At 59.8% G+C, this 25,482-nt stretch overlaps 1 protein-coding gene across 1 annotated transcript in view; it reads right to left on the minus strand.

The window, feature by feature from the left end:
* Positions 1–3,422: 3,422 nt before the first annotated feature.
* Positions 3,423–25,482, minus strand: part of LRP1 (LDL receptor related protein 1) — an 83,883-nt gene continuing 61,823 nt past the window's right edge. Inside the window, exons 44-89 of the mRNA XM_004379896.2 lie at positions 24,955–25,147; positions 23,861–23,986; positions 23,550–23,678; positions 23,146–23,265; positions 22,798–22,911; positions 22,342–22,491; positions 22,140–22,262; positions 21,705–21,821; positions 21,421–21,549; positions 21,011–21,133; positions 20,776–20,916; positions 20,490–20,680; positions 19,297–19,480; positions 19,131–19,216; positions 18,797–18,916; positions 18,116–18,303; positions 17,807–18,012; positions 17,258–17,446; positions 16,506–16,654; positions 16,003–16,096; positions 15,737–15,853; positions 15,441–15,560; positions 14,967–15,089; positions 14,651–14,776; positions 14,004–14,120; positions 13,216–13,322; positions 12,980–13,112; positions 11,815–11,934; positions 11,559–11,681; positions 11,044–11,184; positions 10,803–10,937; positions 10,604–10,723; positions 9,502–9,770; positions 8,639–8,817; positions 8,044–8,150; positions 7,664–7,780; positions 6,985–7,161; positions 6,692–6,832; positions 6,380–6,553; positions 5,990–6,151; positions 5,375–5,549; positions 5,152–5,253; positions 4,938–5,002; positions 4,733–4,823; positions 4,489–4,633; positions 3,423–4,339 (exon numbers count right to left, since the gene is read on the minus strand). Coding sequence (XP_004379953.1) covers positions 4,199–4,339; positions 4,489–4,633; positions 4,733–4,823; positions 4,938–5,002; positions 5,152–5,253; positions 5,375–5,549; positions 5,990–6,151; positions 6,380–6,553; positions 6,692–6,832; positions 6,985–7,161; positions 7,664–7,780; positions 8,044–8,150; positions 8,639–8,817; positions 9,502–9,770; positions 10,604–10,723; positions 10,803–10,937; positions 11,044–11,184; positions 11,559–11,681; positions 11,815–11,934; positions 12,980–13,112; positions 13,216–13,322; positions 14,004–14,120; positions 14,651–14,776; positions 14,967–15,089; positions 15,441–15,560; positions 15,737–15,853; positions 16,003–16,096; positions 16,506–16,654; positions 17,258–17,446; positions 17,807–18,012; positions 18,116–18,303; positions 18,797–18,916; positions 19,131–19,216; positions 19,297–19,480; positions 20,490–20,680; positions 20,776–20,916; positions 21,011–21,133; positions 21,421–21,549; positions 21,705–21,821; positions 22,140–22,262; positions 22,342–22,491; positions 22,798–22,911; positions 23,146–23,265; positions 23,550–23,678; positions 23,861–23,986; positions 24,955–25,147 — 6,399 coding nt within the window. The 3' untranslated portion in view covers positions 3,423–4,198. The remainder of the gene's footprint in view (positions 4,340–4,488; positions 4,634–4,732; positions 4,824–4,937; positions 5,003–5,151; positions 5,254–5,374; positions 5,550–5,989; positions 6,152–6,379; positions 6,554–6,691; positions 6,833–6,984; positions 7,162–7,663; positions 7,781–8,043; positions 8,151–8,638; positions 8,818–9,501; positions 9,771–10,603; positions 10,724–10,802; positions 10,938–11,043; positions 11,185–11,558; positions 11,682–11,814; positions 11,935–12,979; positions 13,113–13,215; positions 13,323–14,003; positions 14,121–14,650; positions 14,777–14,966; positions 15,090–15,440; positions 15,561–15,736; positions 15,854–16,002; positions 16,097–16,505; positions 16,655–17,257; positions 17,447–17,806; positions 18,013–18,115; positions 18,304–18,796; positions 18,917–19,130; positions 19,217–19,296; positions 19,481–20,489; positions 20,681–20,775; positions 20,917–21,010; positions 21,134–21,420; positions 21,550–21,704; positions 21,822–22,139; positions 22,263–22,341; positions 22,492–22,797; positions 22,912–23,145; positions 23,266–23,549; positions 23,679–23,860; positions 23,987–24,954; positions 25,148–25,482) is intronic.

Consider the following 25,482-nt stretch of genomic DNA (forward strand, 5'->3'; position numbering starts at 1 on the left):
CCCGCGCGCCCCCTCCCGCCCAGCTGGGGGCACCGAAGGTGACTTTCACCCGACACGCCCCAGACACGCCCCCGGCCCAGGTGCGAAACGGAGGGCTTCGAGGGGCTCACAGACTTTGCACCCGAGAGGCTGGGTCTCCGCCCGGAAGGCAATGGGCTGGGTGTGGGGCTGGAAGCTGCGGGACCGTACATCCGAAGAGGGGCACATTGGAGATGCAGCCCGGCGAGGCACGGTAGTCCACGAGACTGGGGTCCCTCGATGCTTCGGGCCCTTTCTATGCTCCAGGCCAAGGTGGGGCCTGGGGCAGAGCAGGGCAGGGCGGAGGTGAGGGCGGGCGGGGCCACGGGCGGTTGCTGCCGGTCGGCGCTGACGGGGATGGATGGGAGCCCCGAGGCTCATTCGGCCCGGAGATGAGAATCATTGATCACGGACGGAAACCCCATCACGTCTGTCAATAGGGCTGACAAACTGCTCCCGCCGCCCCCGCCTCCGCCCCACGGCACCTTCGCGGTCTCAGGACCCCTCCGCTAGACGGCTCGTCCACCTTTATCTTCTCTCCCACCGCTGACCCCCGCGCTTGCCAGCGCTCCCCTGGGCGGGAGTGGGGGTGGTGAGATGGGCAGGAAGTCCCCCTCAGCGCCGCCTGCTCGGCCTCTTGGTGCAGTCTCTGTCCCTTCCTTCCCACTGTCCCATCTTTCACCATCGGTCCTCTCTCTCCTTGTCCCTTTCCCTGTCCGTCACTGTCCTTGCCTCTGTTCCCTTCCCCAGTCCTGTCTCTGTCCCCATCCTCTACTCCATTTGTTCCTCGGCTCCCTCCACCCCACCCCCCACCCCAGTCTCTCTCTCTCTCCCGCCTGGGCAGCCTTCAGCTGTCAGCTGTTTCTAGCGCTGAGGCTGTGGTATGACCAACACCTAGACAGCGAGAGACAGGCGCACACCTGGAGACACAAACACACACCAGACATGCACACAGATGCATTTACAGAGCAGTCACACCATAGAGGTGAGCGCACACACTCACAGGCAGAGCGAAAGACTCACAGTCACACACAGAGACCACACGTTCACACACACAGACAGGTGCACACCTAGAAGCACATCAACACACACAGATAGACATCTTTGGTTTATACACACACAGGAGCACACACAGAGAGACAAATGCACATTTGTACCAAGAGTGACTCACCCAGCCAGTACTCACAGAGCCCCCCCCACCCCCCACCTTGGAGGAGAGACAAACATCCACAGACAGACGGAGATGGACTCATACACTGAGACCCCCACACACAGGCGTGCTCTGTGACTGACAGTCCAAAAGACAAGCTGATGCAGACACATACATGGAAGCACATACAAAGAAACAGATAGACAGGGATGTAACAGACACAGAAGTAGGGTCAGGGAAAGGACAGGGATGTTGAGACGACGAGGCAGACACAGAGACAGAAGCCAGGAGCAGGAAGCTGAGTGCAGGAGGGCCAGAGAGGAGAGAGGCAGGAAGGGGCAGGAGTGGCCAGACTCAAGGCCAGAAGACCCCAGTCAGAATCCTGAGCCCAGAGCTCAAGCCCAAGGGCTGCTACGCAGTGGGTGGGGGCAGTGGACATGCCCAAGCCTGGGCTGCCCAGGACAGAAGTCCCTTTCTAGGGTCCTGAGCTTCTGTAGTCCCAACCCACCCCATTCCTCCTCTTTTTGCTAGTCTCAGGTCACTCCCTTCTTTCTCCACACACACACACACACACACACACACACACACCCCACTCTGGGTCTTTGACCTCTGTAATATCTCCATCTTTGTGTCTCTCCCTCTCTCTGTTTCAGCCTCTGTCTCTGGTTCTTCCCCTGTCTCTTCTTCATCTCTGTCTCAAGCCCCCTCTTCCCTTGCTGATGGGGAGTGTTTGAGTATTGCCTCCTGGCGGATCCTCTCCCAATGGGTCCTCCTGGCAGGCAGAGGGAGGATGCTAACGGGAGGGGTGTGTGTTCCAAGCCGCAGCTGGGGGCCCTTCACTCTGCCCAGGATCTTGAAGCGACAGATCAGTGGCTCCCCGGGGGGCGCCAGATGTGTGGCTGGCAGAGCAAGGGGGTGAGTGGGGCTGGTGGTGATGGGAAGCAGACAGGTGCTGGGTGAAGGGGGTATGGCAGAATAGCCTGAAGGGAGAAAGTGAGGGGCTGGGCTGGGGTCCACCTGCAGGTGCATAATTAGTGTGTGTTGAGGTGGGGGCCCTTGCTGGGCTGCAGGATGCTCAGTGATGCAGGAGTGCAGATGCCACCTGGTGGTCAGAGGGGGGCATAAGCCTCTTTCTCAGTGTTCAACAAGGACGCTCCTATTCCCAGCAGGGTCACTTTGGGGAGATTTGGAAGGCAGGGGAAGGTCTCAGAGCTGGCTTGGACCCTGAGCTTGGAGATGGGGTCTCAGGGCTAAGAGCAAAGAGGAGGGCTCTTGTTTCTGGAGGTGCCTAGACCCATAGCTTACCCAAAGGAGGAGGACATCAGTGAAGAATAGACTTGGGAAGTTGGCCCAGTGAGGAAGGTGGAAGGAAAGGCAGCGCTCCTCTTGGGGATTGGGTGCAGGCTCTTTAGCTGCCTTCCTTGAGCTCATATTTACTGTTGAGGGGTGAGTGGGCCTCTAGTCCTGTCTTTCAGTCCTGTTCATTGTAGAGCTGTGTGACCTTCTGCAAGAGGTTCCCTTCTCTGGGCAGGGGTTGAAGTAGACTTAGGGCCTCTTTGTGGCTGTCCTTCCCTGTCAACCCCTGGAAAGTCTACAGTGATTGGTAAACTGGGTCTGTCGGTGCCCAGTGGGGCCTGGCAAACTGGTCTTCTCAGAGCTCTCCTTCACCCCAGGGGTCCCCCTTCTTCTGAATCCAGGGTTCCACTCTTGGCTTCTGATTTATTAGTCTCCATGAAGTATGCAGGACAGTTAGTGAGTGCTTTGAGCAGACTCAGGCAGAGAGCTGTTTGGAACCACCTTGAAGGGTTAGAAAGCCTTCATGACCCCAATATATTCCTTTTTTATGGTGGGATTTCTCAGTGTGGGAGATAATTTTGAGTGGGGGAGGGGAGCAATGTTGTCCCATAGAAGTGACAATGCAAAGGAATAGACCTTGGAGTTAGTGTCCTAGAGCCAGGAGGAACACAAGGTCCAGAGAAGTGAAATCACTAGCTCAAGGTCACACAGCCAGGAGAAGCAAGTCTTCACCAAGTCCAGTGCCACCCCCTCCCCCTGCTACAGCAAGATGGAGAAGGAGGGAGCTGGGAAGAAAGGCCCCTTGGAAAGCAGCCTCTCAAGCTGGCCTCTAGCCCAGAGCAGGCACCCTCTGGTGGCTGAAACAGGAAAGAACAGCCACAGCTCTGAGTCTCACACTCACAGGAAGACACAAATGGCATTTTTCTTTTTTTACAATTTTATTTATAACAATATCTGTGTTATTTAGTTGTAAAGGAATTCAGCAAAAATTATTAAAACGTTCATGTCCCCAAACGGGGCTGCCCGCTTGCCCTTCCTTGCTGCGTCCCACCTCCTCCTCAGTCCCCAGTGAAGGGGAGGCTGGGAACTGTTTACCAAAGAAAGCCTCCAGCCTGGGAGCTGTGGTGGGGGCACTAAGGGGGGTGGTGCTGTCTGGCAGGGGTGTTGATTGTGGCCATCTCAGAGGTGCCCCCGGTGTGGGGACTGGGGCTTGGGGTGGCTTCCCCCCAAGAAAAACTAAAAAACTCCCTCCTTTCCTTCCTGCCTCAGCCAGAGCCAAATCTTCCAGACAGGGGCAGCGAAGTCCTCCCCACCAGAATCAGCCCTCAGGGAGTGGGTGCAGGGCCCAGAAGGGAGAGCATTGACAAAGTGTCTTGTACAGGGAGGGGAAGGCAGCACCACCAGCTCTCCCAGTGGGGGTGCATTTTGGTGGGAAGGTGGGAGGAGGGTCCCCTCCCAGCTTTAAGCTGAAGGAACCCCCAGAGCCTCCCCTGCCCCCTCCCCAAAGGCAGCATTGGGGGTGCTGCTGAGGAGCAGGCAGGAAGGAGGAGAACGGAAAGAGATAATACTGTGCTCGCTTGCTCACTCACATATAAAAAGTAATTCCTTCATTTTTACATTTATACATCCGGCAGGGCCGGGGAAGGGCTGGCTGGGGGCGGGGGGGCTCAATGAAGGACTTGTCTGTGGCAGGGGACAAGAGGCTCTCTGGGGGAAGTCCAATAGGGCAGGGCCCTATGCCAAGGGGTCCCCTATCTCGTCCTCAGGGCCCCGGCCCAGGAGCTCTCGCTTCTCATCCGTGCTGGCCAGAGAGTGGCGGCTGCCGTGGCCACCCATGTAGAGTGTGGCGTACACGGGGTTGGTGAAGTTGGTTGGCTGTGGGGCAACAGAGGGTTCAGGTGGGGTTTTGGGGCACCCCACCCCCCCCTTCCACACCATCACCCAGCCCAACACCCTTAGGCACCCCGCCACCCATGCCTCTTGGCTCTGCCCTGGGAGCCTCCTCCTCTGTCCTCCCAGCCCACCTTGTCAGGATCCAGGGCGAAGTCAGCATCCAGTAGGCCCCCTACATCATCGGGTTCCCCGCCCTCATACATCTTATAGGTGGGGTTCCCAATCTCCACGTTCATGGCCCCGTTGGTCATCCGCTGGTGTTGGAAGCCCTTAGCCCTGGGGAGAGGCAGGCGTATAAGGGGGCAGGGGCTCTAGGGAGGTAAGGCTGGGATGGTAAAATAATGACCAGAATGTTCCAAACCCCCCATGACTCACCCTCGGATGCGCCGCTTGTACCAGAATACCACTCCAGCCACCAGAAGCAGCAGCAACAGCAGCAGCAGAGGGATAAGGATGGAGGCCATGTCTGCAAGGAAAAGGTGGGAAACTGAGTCAGAAAGGCCCAAGAAAACAGAAAGCAGGAAACTCCCCTGCTCCAGGGCCTGGCAACCCTGCCTGTCCCCTCCCCCGGGCCACCTACGTCCAGGCTGTTGCTGGCTGACGACCTGCTCCTCACACCGGGGGCCTGTCATGTGGGGTGGGCACCTGCAGACAGGAGGGGCAGAGCTGAGCAGACAGGACCATTGCTCAGGAGAAGCTGGGTGGGGCCACAGGGTCCTGACAGTGCCCCTGCCCAGATGTGAGGGAGGGAGGGAGGGATGATCGGTGCCTGGGCAAGGCTCAGGCCAACTCACTGGCACTCAGGCATCATTTTGCTGTTCATGGTGCAGGAACCGCCATTGCTGCAGTGGCCAACGCAGGTCAGACAGCTGGGGGCCACTCGGCCATCAGAGCAGCTGCAGGAAGGAGTCAGAGACGGGCTGGGGCTGCTGGTGGGGTCTGTGGTGGGCAGGACTGGGGGGGGCAGGACCCGGGCGGGCCCAGGCGGGCAGGACCGTGCAGGCAGAGCCCACTCACTTGCAGGTCACGTCCCCACTCTGCTTGTTGACCACACAGGTTCCCTCAAGGCAGCGGCTGCACTTGTTCACCTCGCACCTTGGTCCCTCGAAGTAGGCGGTGCAGCGGCACTGCCGGGAGCCATCAGCAGCCATCTGGCACGTGCCAAAATTCTCACAGTAGCCAGAGCACTGCCCTGTGGTGGGGGTGGGGAGGAGGTGCCTCAAGTCCTACCCTCAGGAAGGTGCTCCAGAGGTGGTGGTGGGGAGCTGGGCACGTGATGGCACTTCTAGGTCCTGCGGTGGCTCCCACCTCCTCCCTCAGCCCCCTGCTGCCCCCATGTCAAAAGCTCCAGGGTACAAGGACTTCCCTGAGTATCCTGACACGGCACTGCTTTTTTTCTTTTTTTTTCGGCCCTGCTTTTTCTTGAATAATCCTAATGCCAGGGGGCTCACTACCTCAGGGGAAGTATGCCAGCATCTCCTCAGGGAAGCACCAGCAGCTTCAGCACGGCTGAGCTGTGCATGGCCTCCTCCCCTGACCTCACCCCGGTGGGTCCCAGGCCCACTACCCTAAGGCTCTGGGCTCCCCAGCTCCCCTCGCTCCCTTCCCTGGGGCCTGGGATGGCTCACTCACGGTACTGGCAGCGGTCACCCAGGAAGCCAGGGAGGCATCGGCACTGGGGCTGGTTGCCCTGGTTGACAGAGCAGGTGCTGTTGTTGGCACAGTAGCCCGCGCACACCTGCTGGGTGCATTTGGGGCCCGTGAAGCCCGTGGGGCACCGGCACGTGGGCATGCCTGGCGGGAGAGGATGTGTGAGTGGGATTACGGCCCATGAGCCTCCCAGCCCTATTGCAGAGGAACAGGGCTGGGAGGGCCTGGGCAGGAGGCTGAGAGGGACAGGGCAATGGGGTTATGGAGAGGGGCGTGAGGTGAAACAGAGGTGAAGCAAGGTAGGACAGGGCTGGAGGTCAGCCTGAGGTGGGGCCAAGGGGCAACGTCCTGGCAGGAGGGCAGGAGGCATACCGGAGGGGGAGGCAGCGCACGTGCCCCCGTTGCGACAGTACTCCCAGCACTGGTCCAGCTCACACTTGTCACCAGTGTAGCGGGGTTGGCAGCGGCACTTGGGTTGCCTCCGTGCATTGAGGAAGCAGCTGCCCCCGTTGAAGCACTGCAGGTTACAGGTTCCAGGCCGGGGAGCTGCAGGAAGGACCCGTCAGGGGGCCGAGCCAGGGAACAGAGGGAAAAGGGTGGGAGACAGGGGTGGGAGGTTCAGGGGCCACAAGGAGGAGAGTTGTGAGCTATGGGATGGGATGCTGGGGAAGGGCATGGCCATACCATCTGGTGAGGGTGTTGGTGAGGGCACAGCCACACAGGTGCCATTGTCCAGACGCTTCCCATTGGGGCAGGTGCAGACAGGCCCGCTGGGGCTCAGCAGGCAGAGCCACTCACACTTCTTGCGGTCACAGGGGTTGGTTACTGCAGGTTTGGGCAGGGGCAGGAGGCTGCTGAGCAGGGCCTTCCCTGAGCCCTAGAGACCTGGAACCCTCCCCTCCCTACCAGGACCCATGGCCACAGCTTTGAACCCCAGCGCCTCCCTTCCCCCACCTGAGCTCTCCCTCTCCCCCCACCTTCAGGCTGCTTGTGCTGATGGTACAGGACCACATCAGAGGCATGGCTCAGGCCCCCTGTTAGGTTGACCAAGGGGCTGTGTCCAAACTTATGGATTTTGAAGACACGATTATTGATGTAGGTGACGCCATAGATGTAATCCTCAAAGACATCGATGCTGAAAGGGTGACTTAGGCCTGGGGAGGAGGTAAAGTCAGATGGGAAAGCGGTGGGCACCCAGGCGCTATCACTCTTCGGGACCTCGGCCCCAGCGGCCCACAGGCACCTCAAACTCAACATGTCCAAAACCAGAGGCCTCCAACCTCTCATCCTCCTGTGCTCACTACTGGCAGAAAGTTCCATTATCCCCAGACTTCTGGGTCAGAGCTGCCTTCTGCTCCTTCTCCCACATCTATTGAGTTCCTACTGCTGCCTCTGCTGCTTCCGTGCAGCTCAGTACTCATTGGTAGAATGAATGAATGGACAAGTGGGTCAGAGGGTCAGGCTAGACCTCAGGCCTATGGGTTGGTACAGGGCAGGGTGGGGGTCCAGCTGGGAGAGGCCTGGAAGGCCCTGCAAGATTGTCGAGGGGCCAGGCTGATGAGGAATGGAAGGCACTGGGTGAGGCCTTTGGGCTCAGTGGGGAGGTGGGAGGCCTGAGGGCAGGGCTGGGGGCCAAGGCTGCTGCCTGGCTCTGACCTCGTTTGCTGTCAGCAGCCACGATGGGGTCTGTGCCATTGAGCCGGATGCTGCCGATGACAGAGAGCTTGGCATCTGCCCAGTACAGCCGCTCGTTGTGGTAATCCACTGCCAGGCCTGTCGGGGTGTGGGGGAAGAGAGCTTCATGGTGAGGGCCCAGCCTCTCCCACCCCAGCCTGGGGGTAGAAAGCAGCACTGCCTCAACGCCTGGGCCAGCGTCATCCTGTTAGCAAGATCACTCCCAATCACCTCTCCTGGAAAGTCTTTGCAACCCATCTGTCCCTTCCCAGTCCAAGCCCCCCTGCCCTAGCTTTTGTGTGACCTCAGCAGGGCTGGGCTCAGCACACCTGCCCCCTAACACACCCCCTGTCCCCACGGACCTGTGGGCCACTGGATGTTGTCCTGTACCAGTGTCTCTCGCAGGGTTCCATCCATGGCTGCTGTCTCAATCTTGGGGTGGTTCCCCCAGTCTGACCAGTACATAGTGCTGGGAAGGGAAAAGGGGTGAGTGTAGGTGGGACCTGCAGCCTACCAGGGAGGCAGCCCAGGGTCAGACACCAGCATCCTAGCCTGGGCACAGGGTCTGCTGGGCATTGGCTGGGGGTGTTTTGCCCTCCTTCTACAGAAAGAACCAAGGGGAGTCAGCTTCCCGAGCAGGTGCAGAATCGTTTACTCTAAGACCACAATATGCTGATCTGGAGTTGCCTGAGTGGGCAGAGCTGCCCTGGAGCATGGAGAAGCCCAGGCCTTGGCTGCCCATGGCAGCAGCCACATGGAGGTCCCTCCCGAGTAGGCATTGTGGGCAAAGGCAGCGTCAGGCCAGCCTGGAAGATGAGAGGGCCTGAGGAGGATCCTGGCCTCAGGCTAATCTGGGAGGGGAAGGGCAATGCCTTTCTGTGAACGTGGGGCACCTGCCGCCATCCCAGGGATTTCCAAACACCAGTCCAGGTGTCTCCCCCCAGGACTCTTGCACACCCCCTCAGTGGGTCCACCACGATGGCGTGGGGCTCATCAATCATGCCCGAGATGAGCGTCTTGCGGTTCTCGCCCTTCATTTGTGCCACTTCAATCACATCTCGGCCTGAGTCAGTCCAGTACACATTCCCAGCCACCCAGTCGATGGCGATGCCCCTCGGCATCTTCAGACCTGAGATCTGAAAGGAGAGCACAGGTTCAAGACCGTCACCTTGTATCTCCCTGCCTGTTATCCTCCGCCCGAACCCATTCTGCCAAGCCTGTCCCTGCTAGAGGCCACCCAGACTGACAACCAGTCTCCTGGCTTCAAAGAGATTAAACTGACACCTATCGGTTGGCTCTTATGTGCCAGACTTGGAGCTTTTACATGTTACGTCAGTTAATCCTCACTAAAAGCCTAACCAAAAGAAAACCTCATTTCTGTCGAGTCAATTCTGATTCATAGTAACCCCATAAAAGCCTAGGAGGTAAGTATTATTAACCCATTTTACTGATGAACAAAGTGAGGCCCAAAGAAGTCAATAAGTTGTCCAAGATTTGCACAGTGGGTAGCCGCAGAGAGGGTTGGGAATTGAACCCGGCTCTGATGCCAAAGGCATCATTGTGCCCAGTCACCTCCTGCAGTATTTAAGGTTGGGCTGCAGTGTGGCAGAGCCAAGAACTGGTAATTCTTACTACTCAGTCTATGTGTCATCCGTGCCTCCGAGCACCACCCTAATTTTGCCCCTTGCCCTCCAAAGAGAGTCTTCCCCTTTAACCCCTTCCACTGCTCTTCTCAAACTTTGCTCAGAACCATCTGCTCTCTGGAGCCCTCCCACCCACTCTGTGCCTATGGGCACACCCTGCCCTGGCTGGATACTCACGTTGAGGTGGGTGACACCACGGTCAATCTGCCGTCGGTGGCGGTTGGAAGTGGTAGGTGGCGCAGCAGGTGGAAGGCTGCGGTAGGAGATGGTGCCCGTGTGCCAGTTGGTCCAATAGACACGACCAGCCTTGACATGGACATCCATGGCATCGATGCGGACGCTCTCGTCGCCCTGGAAGGCCTGCTCGTAAGCAGAGTTGGGGTGCCCGGGGAACAGGCTGCGGATCTCATTGTCATCAGCGATATATAGGACCTGGTACTCGGAGCCTGAAGGGGCAAGAGGCTAGAGGTCAGATGGGAGTGAGAGGCGGGACAGGAAGCTGGGCCTGGTGCTGGGAGGAGGGCACCTGGGCTGTGACTCCCAGCCCAGCCCAGCCCTTTCATACTAACGACATCTTCTCTCCTACTCAGTGTCAGCTCCAGCCAGAAGCCTGTGCTCATCCCACCTCGGTGCCAGACTCCAGGGCTCTAGCCTCTATCCGCCGAACCTCCTTCCTCCTCCCCTCCCTTGAGCTGATCTAGTGTGACCAGCTCCTCCAGGAAGCCATCCCTGCTGCCAGTCCCACAGACTACTGCCTTCTCATGACTTATGCTCAGCACCACCGTGGTGTGTGGTGGTACACAGGCATGTGTGTGCACTTGGGTATGTGCAGTGGGGCTATAACTGCACATGGGTGCGCATGTATACACACTGGCCTGCCTGGAATGTGTGCAGACGCGTATGTGTATCTGTGTCAGGTATGTGTCAAAACAAGTGGGGAATATGCAGTGGGTACATGTGACTGTGTGCATGTGCCAATGTGTGTCTGTGTGTGCTCGTGTCCTGGGAGTAATACGTGTGGAGGCATGTGTGGGATGGATGGGTGCTGCCTCCATCCCACTCCCCCCGAACTTTTTCAGGTGAGTCAGCCCCAGGACTGTGCCCTCTGCCTGCATGGCACCAGCACTGTGCTCAGGAGCAGGTGGACGGGATGCTGCACCTGTGCGTCTGGGGTTTCAGGTGTGGGCAGGGGTGTGTGGAGGAAAACATGCCATCCAGGTCTGCCCCACTTCACATCCTGAGTGTTGTCCAGCCCCACCCTTCCTGGCCTCTCCTGTACCTTCGGCCTTGCAGGTATTGTGTGTCTTCATGAAGTTCCGTGCGCAGCTGCAGAGGTGGCCACCCTTGGTGTTGTTGCAGAGCTGTGAGCAGGTGCCAAAGCGCAGGCACTCGTTGATGTCTGGGGGTTACAGGGAAGGGTCACGGGGTGTCTCGAGGCTAGGCTTTCCACCTGCCCCCTCTTGGTCCTGCCTTCCTACCCTGGCATCCCGGCTGGCCTGGCACGGTGTGGAAGCCTGGGCGGCAGGCGCAGTATGCGGCTTTCTCAGTCCGCACGCAGCGTGCCTCATCCCCACAGATGCTGGCATTGGCAGCGCAGCTGGTCAGCTTGGGGTCTGTGGGGGACAGAGAGTGGGTCCCTTTCCCCTGAGCCACCTGAGGTCTGGCTTGGGTCCTTGGCCCTCCCAGCCCCCCACTGCTGACTGGCAAGCCCGGCTTTACCGATGCTGCAGCCCTCCTCATCTGAGCCGTCCCCACAGTCATCGAACATGTTGCAGCGCAGCGAGGAGGAGAGGCAGCGCTGGTTTTGGCACAGGAACTCTTTCTTGTCCTTGCAGTGGGGGGTCTGGGCCGTGGGGGGCTCTGGGGAGGGTGGGGGCTTCAGATCCTGGGCATTCACCCACCCCGAATCCTCCTCCCACAGGGACCCCCAAACAGTCAGTCACAAACACTGGTGGGTCCCAAACCTCGCTGTCTGTTAAACTTGCAGGGGGAGCTGGTTAAACCTTCAGATTCCCAGTTCCCCACCTCCAAGACCAGGCCATCAGGAAGCCTGGGGCACCTTCCCCAGGGGCTTCTCCCGCCCAAGAAAGTGCCCCCAGGATCCCAGCAAGGGATCCGCCCCTTCCTGGGTGAGTTCCCTCCCCCTACACAACTCCATCTTGGCCCACGACCACGATCCGCTCAGCGCCCCCGTTACAGGCTCTCCAGGTTCCCTTCCACTGGCCCCTGCTCACCACAGTCCTCCTCATCAGTCCCATCCCCGCAGTTGTCCGTGCCGTCACACTGGCGCCCGATCCACAGGCAGACGCGATCGTTCTTGCAACGGAAGGGCCGGTTGGGAGGGCACAGGAACTGGGCTGCGGGTGGCAGGAGACAGAGCCATAATCAGCCTGCTCCAGCGACCACTAACCCCGCCCCAGCGCTGGGAAGCCCGTGAGCCCCGCCCCGCCCCGCCCCACCCGTGAGCCCCGCCCCATCCGGGGGTCTCACCGCACTCCTCAGGGTTCTCATCTGAGTTGTCCCCACAGTCGTCCTCGCCATCGCACTTCCAGGCCAGTGGCTTGCACAGAGTGTTGTTGCACTGGAACTCGTCCAAGGGGCAGGTCCGCACTGGGCGCAAGCACAGCAAAGATGGAAGGGTAAGCCCGTGAACCCAAGGCTGCTGGCGGCAGGATCTCGTGCAGATCTTGACCTCCAGTGTGGGGATGGGCGGCCAGAGGCAAATCGAGGGGGCAGGGGGAAGGTCCAGACGGGCCACTTGTCCCCGGGTGCAAGTCCAAGGGGGCTCCAGACAAGGCATGAAATGGCATTTTGAGGCGCCACAAATATGAAAGGCTCCTGACTGAGGCAGCTGGACAACAGAGGGTAAGGGGAAGGTAGTTCTACCGACAAGTTGCTGCTACCAACATCTACTCATCTCGAAATTGGGGTGGGGGTGTGTGCAACTTAGAGATGCCTCTGGGCGCTTAGACTGAGGGGTAAGGGTGCAACTTAGAGATTGCCCCTGGGCTCCGTGGGTGGCCCAGCAGGGTCACCAGGCAAGCAGTGGCACAGCAGGATTGGGCCCCGGTCTCCTAATTTCTGCCAGATGGGCAGTGGGACAGAACTGCCTCCTCTGGTGTTCAGGGGAGAAACAGAGGCACCTCAGGGAAAGAATGTGCAGAGAGTTCAGAGGGCTGTCTCACTGGTGCCTGCAGCAGGGCCCTGGGCTGTCTGCCCTGCCTGGTGCGGCCCCTGCTCCACACCCAGCCTCTCTCCAGGCTGTCCAGCCCAGGCAGGTCAGCCAGGGATGGCCTCACTGGCCCAGGAAGGAGAGTGAGCAGGGACTTTGCTTATCAGGGCAGCTCACCACCTTGTGGGAATTGGTGGGGCCTGGATGGACACAGCCCCCCAGGCTGCTTCTGCTGGATTTTAGCCCTGATGACCCCCTCTACTAGGTGCCCTTGTGTAGGGCACAGCCTGCACAGATGTCCCCAGTGGCCCTGTGCCTCGCTTACTGCTGCAAGCACCATGTCTAGGGTGATGCCTGGCACATGGTATGCGCTCAGTAAATATTTGTGGGATGCACAATGGATCTAGGAAAGAAAGAATGAGTGAATGATGGAGCCATATGATGGGGAGGGGGATGCGGGCGGGCCAAGCGGGAGGGGCTCACCGCCAGTGCTGCAGGCTTCCTCATCACTGCCGTCCATGCAGTCAGCATCAGCATCACAGCGCCAGCGCAGGGGGATGCAGTGGCCACTCTTGCACTGGAACTGGTCCATGTCACAGCGAGGAGTGCAGTCTTTCTGTGGGCACAGAAGCAGGCAGCCTGGTCAGATCTGGGCACCCCGGGGACCCTGCCCTCTCTTCCAAGACCAATTCCTTCTTCCTTCCGGTCTCCCTCCCCACCTCATCTGAGCCATCCGCGCAGTCATGATCACCATCGCATTTCCAGCGTCCAGCGATGCAGCGGCCATTGGCACAAGAGAACTCACTCTCGGAGCAGGGACGGGGAGCTGGGGAAGGACAGGGGAGAGATGGCCCCAGGAGGGTGGGCATAGGGATCAGCCTCTGGGGCATCTCAGCCCGGAGCAGAGTGATACTCCCAAGCCCAAGGCCCGGTCCCCGCAGGCCACAGCGGAGGAGTCTCAGGACCAGGATGCCCAACCAATCCTGGGCAGGGCCAACCGGCTGCTCTCACAGGACAGCCAGGCACAGAGGGTGCCCACATTCACCCCTCTGGGGACAGACACAGAGAGAGGGCACGAGTCCCTGGACAGACTGTGTGTGGGGAAGGAGGGAAGGGACAGGATGGCTGAGACAAGACCAGGGTTTGGGGAGAGGCACAGCACGTCCACTAAAGGACGATGGGCAGAGGCACAGCACGGGGGCGGGTGGGCTCTGGGGCATAGGCAGGGGGTGATGGGAGCAGGGGCACATCAGAGACACCTACCTCTGCAACCCCGAGAGGACAGTGTGAAAATGGAGAGAAACATGAGATGAGGTGAAATGGCACAAACTCAAATACACAACATGGAGTGGGGTGGGGTGAGAAGGGAGGGGCCGGACCCCCTGCCCTGGGAGGCGGACACCTGGCCTAGCACAGCCTGCTGGCGGGAGGGGCAGGGGTGTTGAGGAGGGAGGAGCCCAAGGTCTCTTGGGGAAGGGCGCCCCGCTGGGCGGGTTGGGGCACATACTGCAGCTCTCCTCGTCAGAGTTGTCCCCACAGTCATTGTCGTAATCACACTGCCATCGGCCTGGCACACAGCGGTTGTTCTTGCAGCGGAACTGGTATGGCTCACAGGTACGCTCGTCTAGGGTGACAAGATGGGGGCAAACGCGGGGCAGTCAGCGGCGGGGTGGGGGGGGCAGACATTAGGTCTCCGGCAGGTGTGATGAGGATGACAGGGGTGGTCAGGACCAGCAGGGTGAGGTGGGCATTCCAGCCTGAGAACGGTCAGCTATGGGGAGCCCAGGCAGCGTTCTGAGGTGTGGGGTCTACAGGAGATTATGGGGGAGGAGGGACATGAGTGAGTGGGGGAGCTGCTGTGGGAAAGGATTAACAGATCCCATGGGACAGGTAGGGAAGATTCTGCAACAGGTATGTGCCAATGAGGTGCTAGCGGGGCCAGGGCCAGGGGAATCAGACAGGAGGTGGTGGGCACAGGGGGACATGGGAGAAACCTCCCTGTGCCAGTCCTCCGGTGGGCACAGGAAGCCTGGTCCCAGGGCCATGAGAGATAGCCAGGGTCAGTGCCCGACCTCCCCCTGCAGTCCCTGGATGCTACCCCCCGACCCAAGCAGACTGCCTCCCTCTGGCAGGGTGCTGGGCAGCCCTGCTCACCACACTCTTCCTTGGGCTCATCCGAGCCATCCCCACAGTCGTCCTCCCCGTCACACTTCCAGCGCGCCGGGATACAGCGGCCCGAGTCCTTGCAGCGGAATTCATCCACTCCGCAGGTCATCTGGGCTGCAAGGGGTGGGGTCAGTGTGAGGGGACGCTCCTTTCTGGAGTGTGCCATGAGGTAGGGGAGTGGGTGGGAGTGGCCCCTGAGGGGTTATATGGGGGGAACATGGGCTCCCAGGTATGGGGGTGGTGGGAGGAGCAGGCACTGTGGAGGCACGTGCGCTCCGCACCCCAGGAACACCAGGCAACTCACTGCAATTGGCAGGCTCGTCGCTGCCATCCACACAGTCATTGTCTCGGTCGCAGACCCAGACGCGGGGGATGCAGCGCTTGGTGATGGAGCACTGGAACTGGTTGGGGGCACAGGTCACCTCGGCTGCAGGGGGTGGGGGTGTGGGTGTGGGGGAGAGAATGAGGACCTGCCTGTGATGCCTCCCGCCATTTCTCTGGAAGAAGGAACAATTTATTCCTGCCCACCCACCCCCGCCCCATCGTCCCTCCGATTGTTAGGCTTTTTGTTTTCTGGATTTGCACACCTCTATATCAAGCATGATGATTTTATGAGCAAACCACGTTACACCCAATATAATTTATGCTGCCCATCTAACACTGCTGCTGTAGAGCAGCAAAGGCCTCTCGAAGCAGCAGTGGGGAGATTTCAATGTGACTCGTGCTTCCACGCCCACCCTCTGCACCCAGTTCCTGGCTCCCAGCCTTGGGCACTCACGGCAGTCCCTCTCATCCTCCCCGTCTCCACAGTTGTCCTGCCCGTTGCAGCGGAAGATGCCAGGAATGCAGCGGTTGGTGTTGGTGCACTTGAACTGGCTGGGCAAGCAGACGTGGATATCTGTGGGCGAGGAGGGGAGGAGGCCAGGGTAACTAACAGTGGCTGTGAGGATGAAGGGGCAAGGAGCCGAGGTGCAGGTTCAGGGCTTCGAGCAGCAGGAAGCCCTCGGAGTGCAATACGAAACCCCCAAATTCAGGCGGGGGGGGGCGGCACAGGGAGTAGGGGCAGCCCTTTACCGCAGTTGGCCTCATCACTGTTGTCCTGGCAGTCATTGTCCCCATCACAGATGAAGGCAGGGTTTGTGCAGATGCCTGTGGAGCACTGGAACTGTCCTGGGCGGCACTTGAACTCGGCTGCCGGGGAAGAGAGCGGGGCATCAGAAGGGCCCGGATGGGCACGACCAGCCTCCGCCCTGAGCACCACAGCTGTGGCCCCTCTGGAGTCAGGCTACCCAGACACAGCCCGTGAGGCCCCTCCTGCCACCCCTGCCCCGGGCACTCACGACAGTCGGGGGGCTCATCCGAATGGTCCCCACAGTCGTCTTCAGTGTCACACTTCCACCAGAAGGGGATGCACTTGTCGTTCTTGCACACAAACTGGAGGGCAGGTGGGGGCAAGAGGGGTTGGTGGGGGTCTGGGGAACTCAGAAGGTTTTCTTTTGAGGGGCTGGGATGTTTCAAACAGGTAGTATGGTCCGAGTGTTTTGGGGGGTGGTTGGGCTGGATGGAAGGTTGGGTATGATGGGTGTGTGGAGGAAAGGGTTGGGGGTATTGGTGAGGAAGGGGCAGGGTTAGGGTGTGGGGGTGTTTGTGTGAGGAGATAGGTGTAAAAGTATTGCTGTGGGGAGACAAGAGGTAGGCAAGAAATGTGGGGGTGTTAGTGTGGAAAAACCAGATGCGTGAGGCTATTCGAGCAGGCGTTGGGCTCTGAGGAAGAAGTGGGGTACTGGTGTGGGGACCGGGGGGATGGGGTGCTGGTGAACGCGTGGAGAGGGAGAGCCCTCACCTGGCTTGCTGTGCAGTTGGACACACAGGTGCGCCCATCACCGCCCAGGTAGAAATTGGTGGGGCAGGCACATTTGTGGCCACCCCCAGGGGACAGCAGGCACAGGTTGCTGCAGCCACCATTGTTGACCTTGCAGGGGTGATTGGGCACTGCCAGAGGAAAAGTGGTTGAAGGGTGGCCGACTAGGCCCATCTAGGGACTACTGCTCGCTGAGCCGCTGGCCTCTGGCCAAGAGAGGGAAGCATTCACGGTAACACATTGTCTGGTCTTCCAAAGGGCTGCCCCACCCACTATCCTGGGCAGAGCTGGGTGGGTCTAAATCCTGCCTCCTTCAGGAGGAAGCTGAAGGCAGACAGGAGAGGACTCCCTCAAGGTCACAGGATCAGGGCCGGCCAGGCCTAAGGAACCCACCACCAGGCCTCAGCTCTGCTGTCCCTCAGCCTGCCTTCCGGGCCTGCCTTGGTGGGTGGGCCCAGAGCCGTCCTTCTCTTTAGGCCTGCTTGATGGGCTTCAGGGTCTCACTGCTCCAACTCCAGGGCTGGACCCAGGCTGGGCTGCAGCCTCTCAAGGGCTAGACCATCCCGTCTGCCCCCTCCCTGAGTCTCCCAGTACCTGGCTGGTAGTGTTCAGTCAGTGCTGGGGAAGCGATGAGACTGTGGGTATCCTAACTGCTAGGGCTGGGTCCCTGCCCCACTCCAGAGGTCCCTTGTGCCGCCCCACCCTCCGACTGCCCTCACTTCTGCCCTGCTTACCGTCTGGCTGGCGCAGGGCGTGGAAGACATGCAAGTCCATGGGCCGGTGCAGGGTGCTGATGAGGAGCGTCTTGTTGGCGCCTGTGGTCTTGTGGGCACGGTTGATGGACTTTGTCTCCCAGTCGGTCCAGTAGACATAATCCTCAAACAGGGTCAGTGCGAAGATGTGCGGGATGTCCTGGCTCAGCACTGCGAGCAGTGGGAAAATGGCATGGCTGGTCAGTGCCGAGGACCTGCTGGATGCCTACCTACCGGGTCTCACAACAACCCTGGGAGGTGGGCGTGATTCCAGATGGCTAAGTGGCTTCCCACCATTGCAGAGCTAAGAAGTGGCAGAGCTGGCATTCAGATCCGGGACTGTCCAACAGAGGGTCATGCTCTATGATACTTTATGGCTTCCTACCAGGAAGTGAGGGAGGGCTGGAGTTCCCCAACCCCAGTTTCCATCTCTTCCCCCCCATCATCCGGGACTATACATGGGAAGGCCTGATGCCCTGTAGCTTCAGACCGCCAGTCTACTAGCCCGGGTGGCCCCACTGGCACACTGACCGACATGGCGATTGGAGCCATCCAGGCTGGCAAACTCAATGTAGTCCTCACGGGCATCAGCCCAGTAGATGCGCTCAGTGACGTAGTCCAGCGTCAGGCCATTGGGCCATGTGATCTTGGTGTCCACAATGACGCTGCGGCTGGACCCATCCATGCCAATCCGGCCAATCAGGGAGTGGTCACCCCAGTCTGTCCAGTACAGGTACCTGGAAGGTGGGCAGGCAGTGAGCCCTGAGAGGGCCTGCCATCAGTCCACATGAGTGGACTGCCTGCTTTCAGGGGCTCTGCCAACCCTCTTTGCCCACATACCCATTCTGTACGTCGACCACCAGAGCCCTGGGCTCACGGAGGCCAGAGCTGACTAGCACCGTCCGATAGGCTCCATTGAGCTTGGATACTTCGATGGTGTCCCGGCCTTTGTCACACCAGTACAGGTTGCCGCCCACCCAGTCCACAGCCAGCCCGTCGGGGTTGCTGAGGCCTGTCCGGTGCAGCACCTACAGGCAGGGGGAGGGAAGTAAGAGCCCTGGGTGACCTGGGTAGGGCACTCAGCTTTCCCCATGTGTAAGGTGGGATCGGGCTCCTTCTCCCAGTGTTGCTGGAAAGACACTGGGTGTAAAGTGCCCAGCCTGTGCCTCACACTAAGTAGGTGCTCAGAAGAGACCCCAGTCCCCTATAGGACAGAGCAAGCCCACAGTGGCTGGGAGCACTGGTCTAAGGGAGGTCAGACATAAGGGGGGACTTCCTGATGACTAGGGAGACCTGGGATGGCACGAGGGAAGACGGGAGGGATTGCCTAGTCTGCGCTCTTTGGGCTTGGAGAAGAGGGAGAAGCTAGAACAAGCAGAATCAAGCAATGACTTGGTGGGGGAAGGGGGAAGAAAGAAATCAGCTTTTTAGGAAGGTGGGGAGAAGGGGAGATGACCTTAAACACAAGGCCATCTGGGCTGGGGTGCTTGAGGGCTGGACTCTGGGCCCCCCATTTGTCACCTGCACATTGCTCCCGTTAAGGTGCATCCTGCGGATCATGCTGCCCTGGGTGGTCACATCTGTCCAGTATATCATCTGCTCTCGGTAGTCAAAGTCCAGGGCGACAGCGTTGTTCAGGCCCTGGATGAACAACGGGGGTAGTGGAAGATGCTGGGTGTGGCAGCAGGGGACCCGTTTGTCTCTGGGGAGAGAGCTTGGAGGGCTGGATGACTCAATAGGGGCTGATGCTCATGGGCCCGGTGGGGAGAACGGGGAAGGTGGTACTGGGTGAGGAAGGGCCTCTCAGCTGACCTGGGGAGACGGGCTGGGGGTGAGGAGGGCCTGGCTGTGGTACCTGCTTGAGCAGCGTGTAGTTGGAACCATCCAGGTTGAGCTTGCGCAGGTAGTACCGGTTGGCGAAGATCAGAAACGGCTCCTCGTCTGGAGACAGAGGATCCTGGGCTCAGCGCCTGGCTGGGGTATTTCTAGTCCTCCCCACCCCCTCCAAGTGTCCGTCGTACCAGTCACAGCTTTGCAGCTGTGGGGGTGGCCACCGCGGGGGGCATAGCCCTCCACGCACAGACACTTGTAGCTGCCGTGGGTGTTGATGCAGCGCTGGCTGCAGGGGAAGGTTGTGCTGCACTCGTCCACATCAGCACATGTCCGGCCGTCGTCCTTCAGCCGGAAGCCGGGGCGGCAGCGGCACTGTGAGCAGAGAGAGCCTGGGGCTGGGGTGGTGCAAGGGTCTGGGTGGTGGGGAGCACCACTCCCTGAAAGCTGCGGGCCTCACACCCTGCAAACCTGGGGTCAGAAACCCCTTGGGGCTCCAACTCCGTCCACCCTGGATAGCTGGCTCTGAGAGGGAAGCTCAGCCATGTTGAGGGAGGGAGCATCAGTCTAAGGGAGGTCAGACATAAGGGGGACTTCCTAATAATTAGGGAGACCTGGGGGTGGCATGAGGGGGAGTTGGGGAGCAATTACCTAGTCTGAGCTCTCTGGGCTTAGAGGAGAGGGAGAAACCAACCCAATCAACTCATCCAGCAGGCTGGCTCTCACCCCCACTGAAACCACTCTCTGAGGCCACCAATGGTCTCCATATTTCTCTACCCAGAGAAGGAGGCTCAGGCCTCATTCCATGCGGCCCGGGGCATCATCTGATAGAGCTGATCACCCTCTCTTCCTTGAAGGGCCTTCCTCACTTGACTCTCCTCCCACCTCAGCGGCGGCTCCTTTGCCGGTCCCCACATCACCCTGATCTCTCAGTGTTGGTGAGCCCCAGGGCCAGGCCTTGGACCTCCTCTCTGCTACACTCACTCCCAGGTGACCTTATCCAGGCTTATGCATTTGGACACCATCTTGATGGTGATGATGCCCAGATTTCCATCCGCGGTCAGGACCTCACCCTTGAACTCCAGAATGTATGTCTGGTGCCTACTTGACATCTGCACTCCCCTTTCTCTCACACCCACATCCCATCTGACAGCAAATCCTCTTGGCTCTACCTTCCAGACAGATGCAGCATCCAACCAAGCAGAGGTTTCTGCTCACTACTGCATCCCAGAGCCTAGAACACTGCCTGGCACAGAGTAGGTGCTGTGAATGAACACTTGCTAATGGAATGGATGAATGAGTGAATGAATGAATGAGGGAGTGGAGAAAGGAGTTCCTGCCAGGCCAGGGGATGTGGAGTTGCCCACTTCAGAGCTGGGCACACCTTGAAGCCAATCTTGAGGTCTTCACAGTCCTGGCTGCAGCCACTGAGCTTGCGGCTGAGACACTCGTTGATGTGGCAGCCGCGCTCGTCCGAGCCGTCGCCGCAGTCATCCTGCCCGTCGCAAAGCAGCGCCTCGGCCACGCAGCGCCCGCTGCTGCACAGAAACTGGGAGGAGGCGTTGCATTTGTGCTCTGGGGGACAGAGGTGGCAGGTTAGCAGGGCTGTGGGCAGTCTGGGAATGGGGAGGAAGGGGCGAGAGTGGGCAGGGGAGCCGCGTGGGGCCCACCTGAGCTGGTGCAATGTGGGTTCTTGGGAGCCTCGTCGCTCTGGTCATGACAGTCATTTTCACCGTCGCACTCCCACTGGCGGGAGCTCAGACAGCGCCCGTTGGCGCAGCGGAATTCATTGGGGCCGCAGGTCGGGTACTCTGGGGAAGGAGGGGGCTGGTGAAGTGGGTACCCTGGGCACAGCCCATGTACCGTGTAGGTAGGCCCTGCCTCCCAGGCAGCCCGGGGGCTCACCACACTCCGGGGACTCGTCAGAGCCATCCGCACAGTCACGGTCATGGTCGCACACGAAGTGCTTGGGGATGCACTGGCGGTTCTGACACATGAACTCACGGCCGTCGCAGGTGCTGTTGTACACTGTGGGCAGAGGCGGGCATAGCCCTCAGCCTGGCCCCAGCACTCGTTCCCCTGTCCCCTGCCTCTCCCGGCCCTCAGCTGCTAACTTGCCCCTGGCTCCTGGCAGAATGAGAGCAGTATGGATGGGGAGTCTGGACACCTGGGTTGTAGATGTGGTTCTGCTACCAACTGCTGTGTGACCCTCACTAAATCCACTTCCTCTCCTTCACCCTCAGTTTCCTCATCTGCAAAGTGAGTCTGTGGCCATTTGCTGCCCACCCCCAATCCTCGTGGCCCCTGCCACTCACAGCAGCCAGCTGCAATGCTCTCATCGGCACCATCAGCACAGTCCTTGTCCCCGTCACAGAGCCATCGCTCAGGCACGCACACGTGGGTGCCAGGGCAGGAGAAGGAAGAGGGGCCGCACGTCTTGCCTTCTGTGGGGGGAAACAGGACCCACTGAGAGACTCAGGAGGGGGTTCCTGCTGCCTGCCCTCCCCCACCCCAGCTGGGCAGCTGTGATGATGTCCACCCCGCTGTGCCGTGCCCTGTGCAGGAGGGTGTGTGTGTGTGTGTCTGTGCCATCTCTCACCACAGTGAGCTGCCTCGTCTGAGCCGTCCCCACAGTCATCGCTGCCATCACACAGCCACTGCTTGGAGATACAGCGATGGTTCTGGCACTCAAACTGGGCCTCCGAGCAGAACTTGTCTGGAACAGTTGGAAACCATAGTTAACGGGGAAGAGAAGAGAAGTGATGGACACTCAGCTGGGCAGACAAATGCCAGGGAAAGATGGGAGAGATACCATGGTCCTCCTCTTTTTGGGGGCTCAGTAAGAACAAGAGAAATGGTCCCCCATTCTGAGCCCAGGGTCTGGAGTGTGAAGGTCCTTGTGCGCCCTTCTCCAAGGAGGGGATGAAGAGGCGGGGCCTGGACAGGGTCCCCGTGGCTCTGGTGAACCCCTCCACCCCCACTACAGGGTCCTCTGGGCTCCTCACTGGGGTGGTGGGTGCTGGTGGTCACTCACTGCAGTGGGTCTCATCCTCGCCGTGCTCACAGTCGTCCTCCTTGTCACACGTCCAGCTCATGGGGATGCAGCGCCCACTGGGGCAGGCGAAGTAATTCAAGGGGCACCTGGGGCGCTTCACACCTGGGGGCCGAGGGAAGGCGTAAGGGAATTTCCACCTTTGGGGCCCGCCGCCCACTGCACACCTGCCCACTGGCCAGACCTGGGCAGTCACGCTCGTCACTGTAGTCACCGCAGTCGTTGGCGCCATCGCATACCCAGCTTGGGGCATAGCAGAGGGAGGTCCGCTCGCAGGGCTGGAAGAGCACCCCCTTCACCCCCAGGCGGAAGTAGCTGCTGCAGTCGGTGGCACCTGGGGGGGTGCGGTAAGGGGTGATACCTGGCTCCCCCAAAATCCACCCCCAGGGGAGCTGCTGGCCCACACAGTACTTTTGTGTGTTTCAGACAGGGGTGCCTGCCACGAAGTTGCCCATGGTGGGGCGCTGTGGAGCCCTCCACACCCTCCCTGGATCCCAGGGCAGAAAAGCCCAATGACAGGGACAGGGTGGGGCCAGAGCAAGGCAGACAGGAACCAGGACAGGAGCAGAAGTGTGGGAGGAGCAGGGGAGCGAGCTGGGCTGCAGAGCCCAGGAGAGATGGGAAGGCGAGTATCACTCACTGCAGTTCATCTCATCGGAGGCATCCTCACAGTCCACAAACTGGTTGCAGCGGCTGGAGTTCCCGATGCAGGTCCCGTCTCGGCAGCGGAATTCGCCCACACTACAGGCTGTCTCTAGAACAGCACCCGTCAGGGCCATCAGCCAGAGGCCTCCCCTTGGGGCCAGGAGTGGCCAAAGCACCTGCCCTGGGCCATTATAAAGGTGCCCCGAACCAGAGCCCCTGGGGTCTGGGGACAAGAGCTTGGCAAGGGTGTGGTGGGGGAGAGGCTCAGGACACAGGGCCGGAGTACGGGCTCAAACGAGAGGTCTGAGGCCCAGGGCACAGTGTGCCAGCAGCGTCCACTCACTGTTGCAGGGGATCTCGTCAGAGCTGTCCCCGCAGTCGTCCACCCCATTGCACCACAGCAGGTTGGACACACAGCGCCCATTGCTGCACTGGCGGAAAGTCTTCTTGCAGCGGCGTGAGTCTGCGCAGGGGGGTGAGCCACCAGTCAGCAGAGGGCACAGAGAAGAGACTGCCTCCAGTGAGACACCATGCGTTTACTCCCTTGACGAGCATTTGTCAGTCCCTGCGATGAGCCTGGCGTGGGCTAACGAGCTTACTCACGGGCCACAGGGTTAGACCGTGTTTTTGCTCCTCTCACTCCCATGCTCCACCCTGTGGGGGCTGAAGCTGGTGACTCTGGGGACGAGGGGCTTAGGGAGCAGGGCCATGGCTCTGGGATGGCAGGGGCTAGGGTGGGCTCCTTACTGCAGTAGGAGGGCTTCTCGTCGGACTTGTCCTTGCAGTGGGAGACGCCGTCGCAGGTCAGGCTGAAGCTGATGCACTCCCCATTGGCACACTCGAACTCGTCTTGGGCTCGGCATGAGGAATTCACCGCTGGGGGTGAGGAAGGGAGCATCGTGAGCCTAAGTGCTGGGGCCCCGGTGCCTTCACCCACCCCACCAGGACTGAGGTCATCCTATTTCTCCTCAGTAAAAGGCTGTGGGGGATAGGGCTGAGCTATCAGAGAGTCTGGGAGGAGAGCGCCCAGTGCCAGGGTCCCCGCCAGCCCGCCTCACCCCGGCAGGTGAAGTCTTCCTGCAGGATGCGGCCTCCTCGGCAGGAGCAGTTGACGTGGCCTTGGTGGGTGAGCAGACACAGGTCCTGGCAGCCCCCGTTGTTGATGCGGCATGGGGAAAGTTCGCCTGAGGCAGGGGTGGGCGACAATCGGGCTAAAGAGTGTTGGCTTCTATATACCCCCCCTCACACAGCATCACTGGGCTTCCTGGTCCTGGCAAAGTGGTACATGGTGGGGGTTCTGGCAGGAGCCCTGGGGAGGGAATGGGGTGGGTGACAGGGAAGGCTTCTATGGGGGGGGGCCTGGGGTGAGGAATGTTCTCGGGTGGGTCTGCGGTTGAGGACTTCTGTGTCTTAGAGGGGTGGCATGGGCTCAGAGGTGTTTCAGTAAGGTCCTAGTCTAAGCAGCCTTGAGGTCATGAGTGCAGCGGGGATCCCATGGTGTGTATGGGGAGCGTTCGTGAGGCCTGGGAAAGCCGAAGACCTGTCTGTGTGAGCTGCTGTCAGCCAGGAGGGTGTGAGTGGGTCCGCGTGTGTGGCTTCAGGTGGGGGTGCCCAAGGTATGACCCTGTGGGGATGTTATGATGTGTATGTGATTGTGTGGGAAAGAGAGGACTTTGGATGAGAGGGGCCCAAGTGTGTACACTGATATTTTGGGGACCTGAAGTAGAGGGGTGTTGTTAGTTGCCATCAAGTCACTCCCCTACTCAGGGTGACCTTATGCACAATGGGATCGGACCATTACGATTCATAGGGTTTTCATTGGCTGATTTTCAGAAGTAGATCACCAGGCATTTCTTCCTAGTCTCTCTTAGCCTGGAAGCTCTGACGAAACCTGTTCAGCATCCTAGCAACATGTAAGCCTCCACTGACAGAAGGGTGGTGGCTCTGCATGAGGTGCATGGAAGGCAAGAATTCTGCCACTGAACCACCACTGCTCCCTGTAGGAGTGTTAGGTGTCTTGGAGTTTCTTGGGGGTGATAGTGTGCAGGTATGCATTGCACATGAAGCCCTGGGGAGCAGGACCCAGGGTGGAGTGTGTGCACATGCAGGCAGGCGAGCAGGGCACAAGGCTGGTGGTGGTGGCACTACTCACAGCTGTTCGTGTCGTTGGCCACAGCGATGATACCCATGGGTTGCTGGGGAATGTCCACGCGCAGCAGCTTCATGTCGCTGCCCACATACTTGTTGGCCCGCTGCACCGCCCGCCGCACCCAGTCAGTCCAGAAGATGTGCTCCCCATACACAGCCAGCCCGAACGGGTGGACCGGCTCCGATTTCAGGATCACCTGTGGGCAGAGCACTGTCACCACTGGTGCAGCTCAGGCCTCTCACCCCGACTCTGCTCCAGGGATCGAGGGGCCAGGCCCTGGTCCAGACCCCGACAGAGTCACAGAATAGGAAGAACCCACAGTGGCCGCTAGCCATCTTCCTCATTTAATTGACAAGGAAACCAAGCCCAGGCAAGTTGAGGGGTGTGCAAGGCCGCATGGCTAAGTGGCCGTGCCAGGCCTCATTCTCTCCCAGCTCTTCCCACCATGCCACGTTGCCTCCCTGCGTCTGGTTCTCTGTGCTGGACTGTCTCCTTGGCTGATGGGCCCTCCCCTGACCCCAGCCTCCCTTC

Source organism: Trichechus manatus, unplaced genomic scaffold (genome assembly GCF_000243295.1).
Source record: "Trichechus manatus latirostris isolate Lorelei unplaced genomic scaffold, TriManLat1.0 scaffold00069, whole genome shotgun sequence".
NCBI classification, from domain to species: domain Eukaryota; kingdom Metazoa; phylum Chordata; class Mammalia; order Sirenia; family Trichechidae; genus Trichechus; species Trichechus manatus.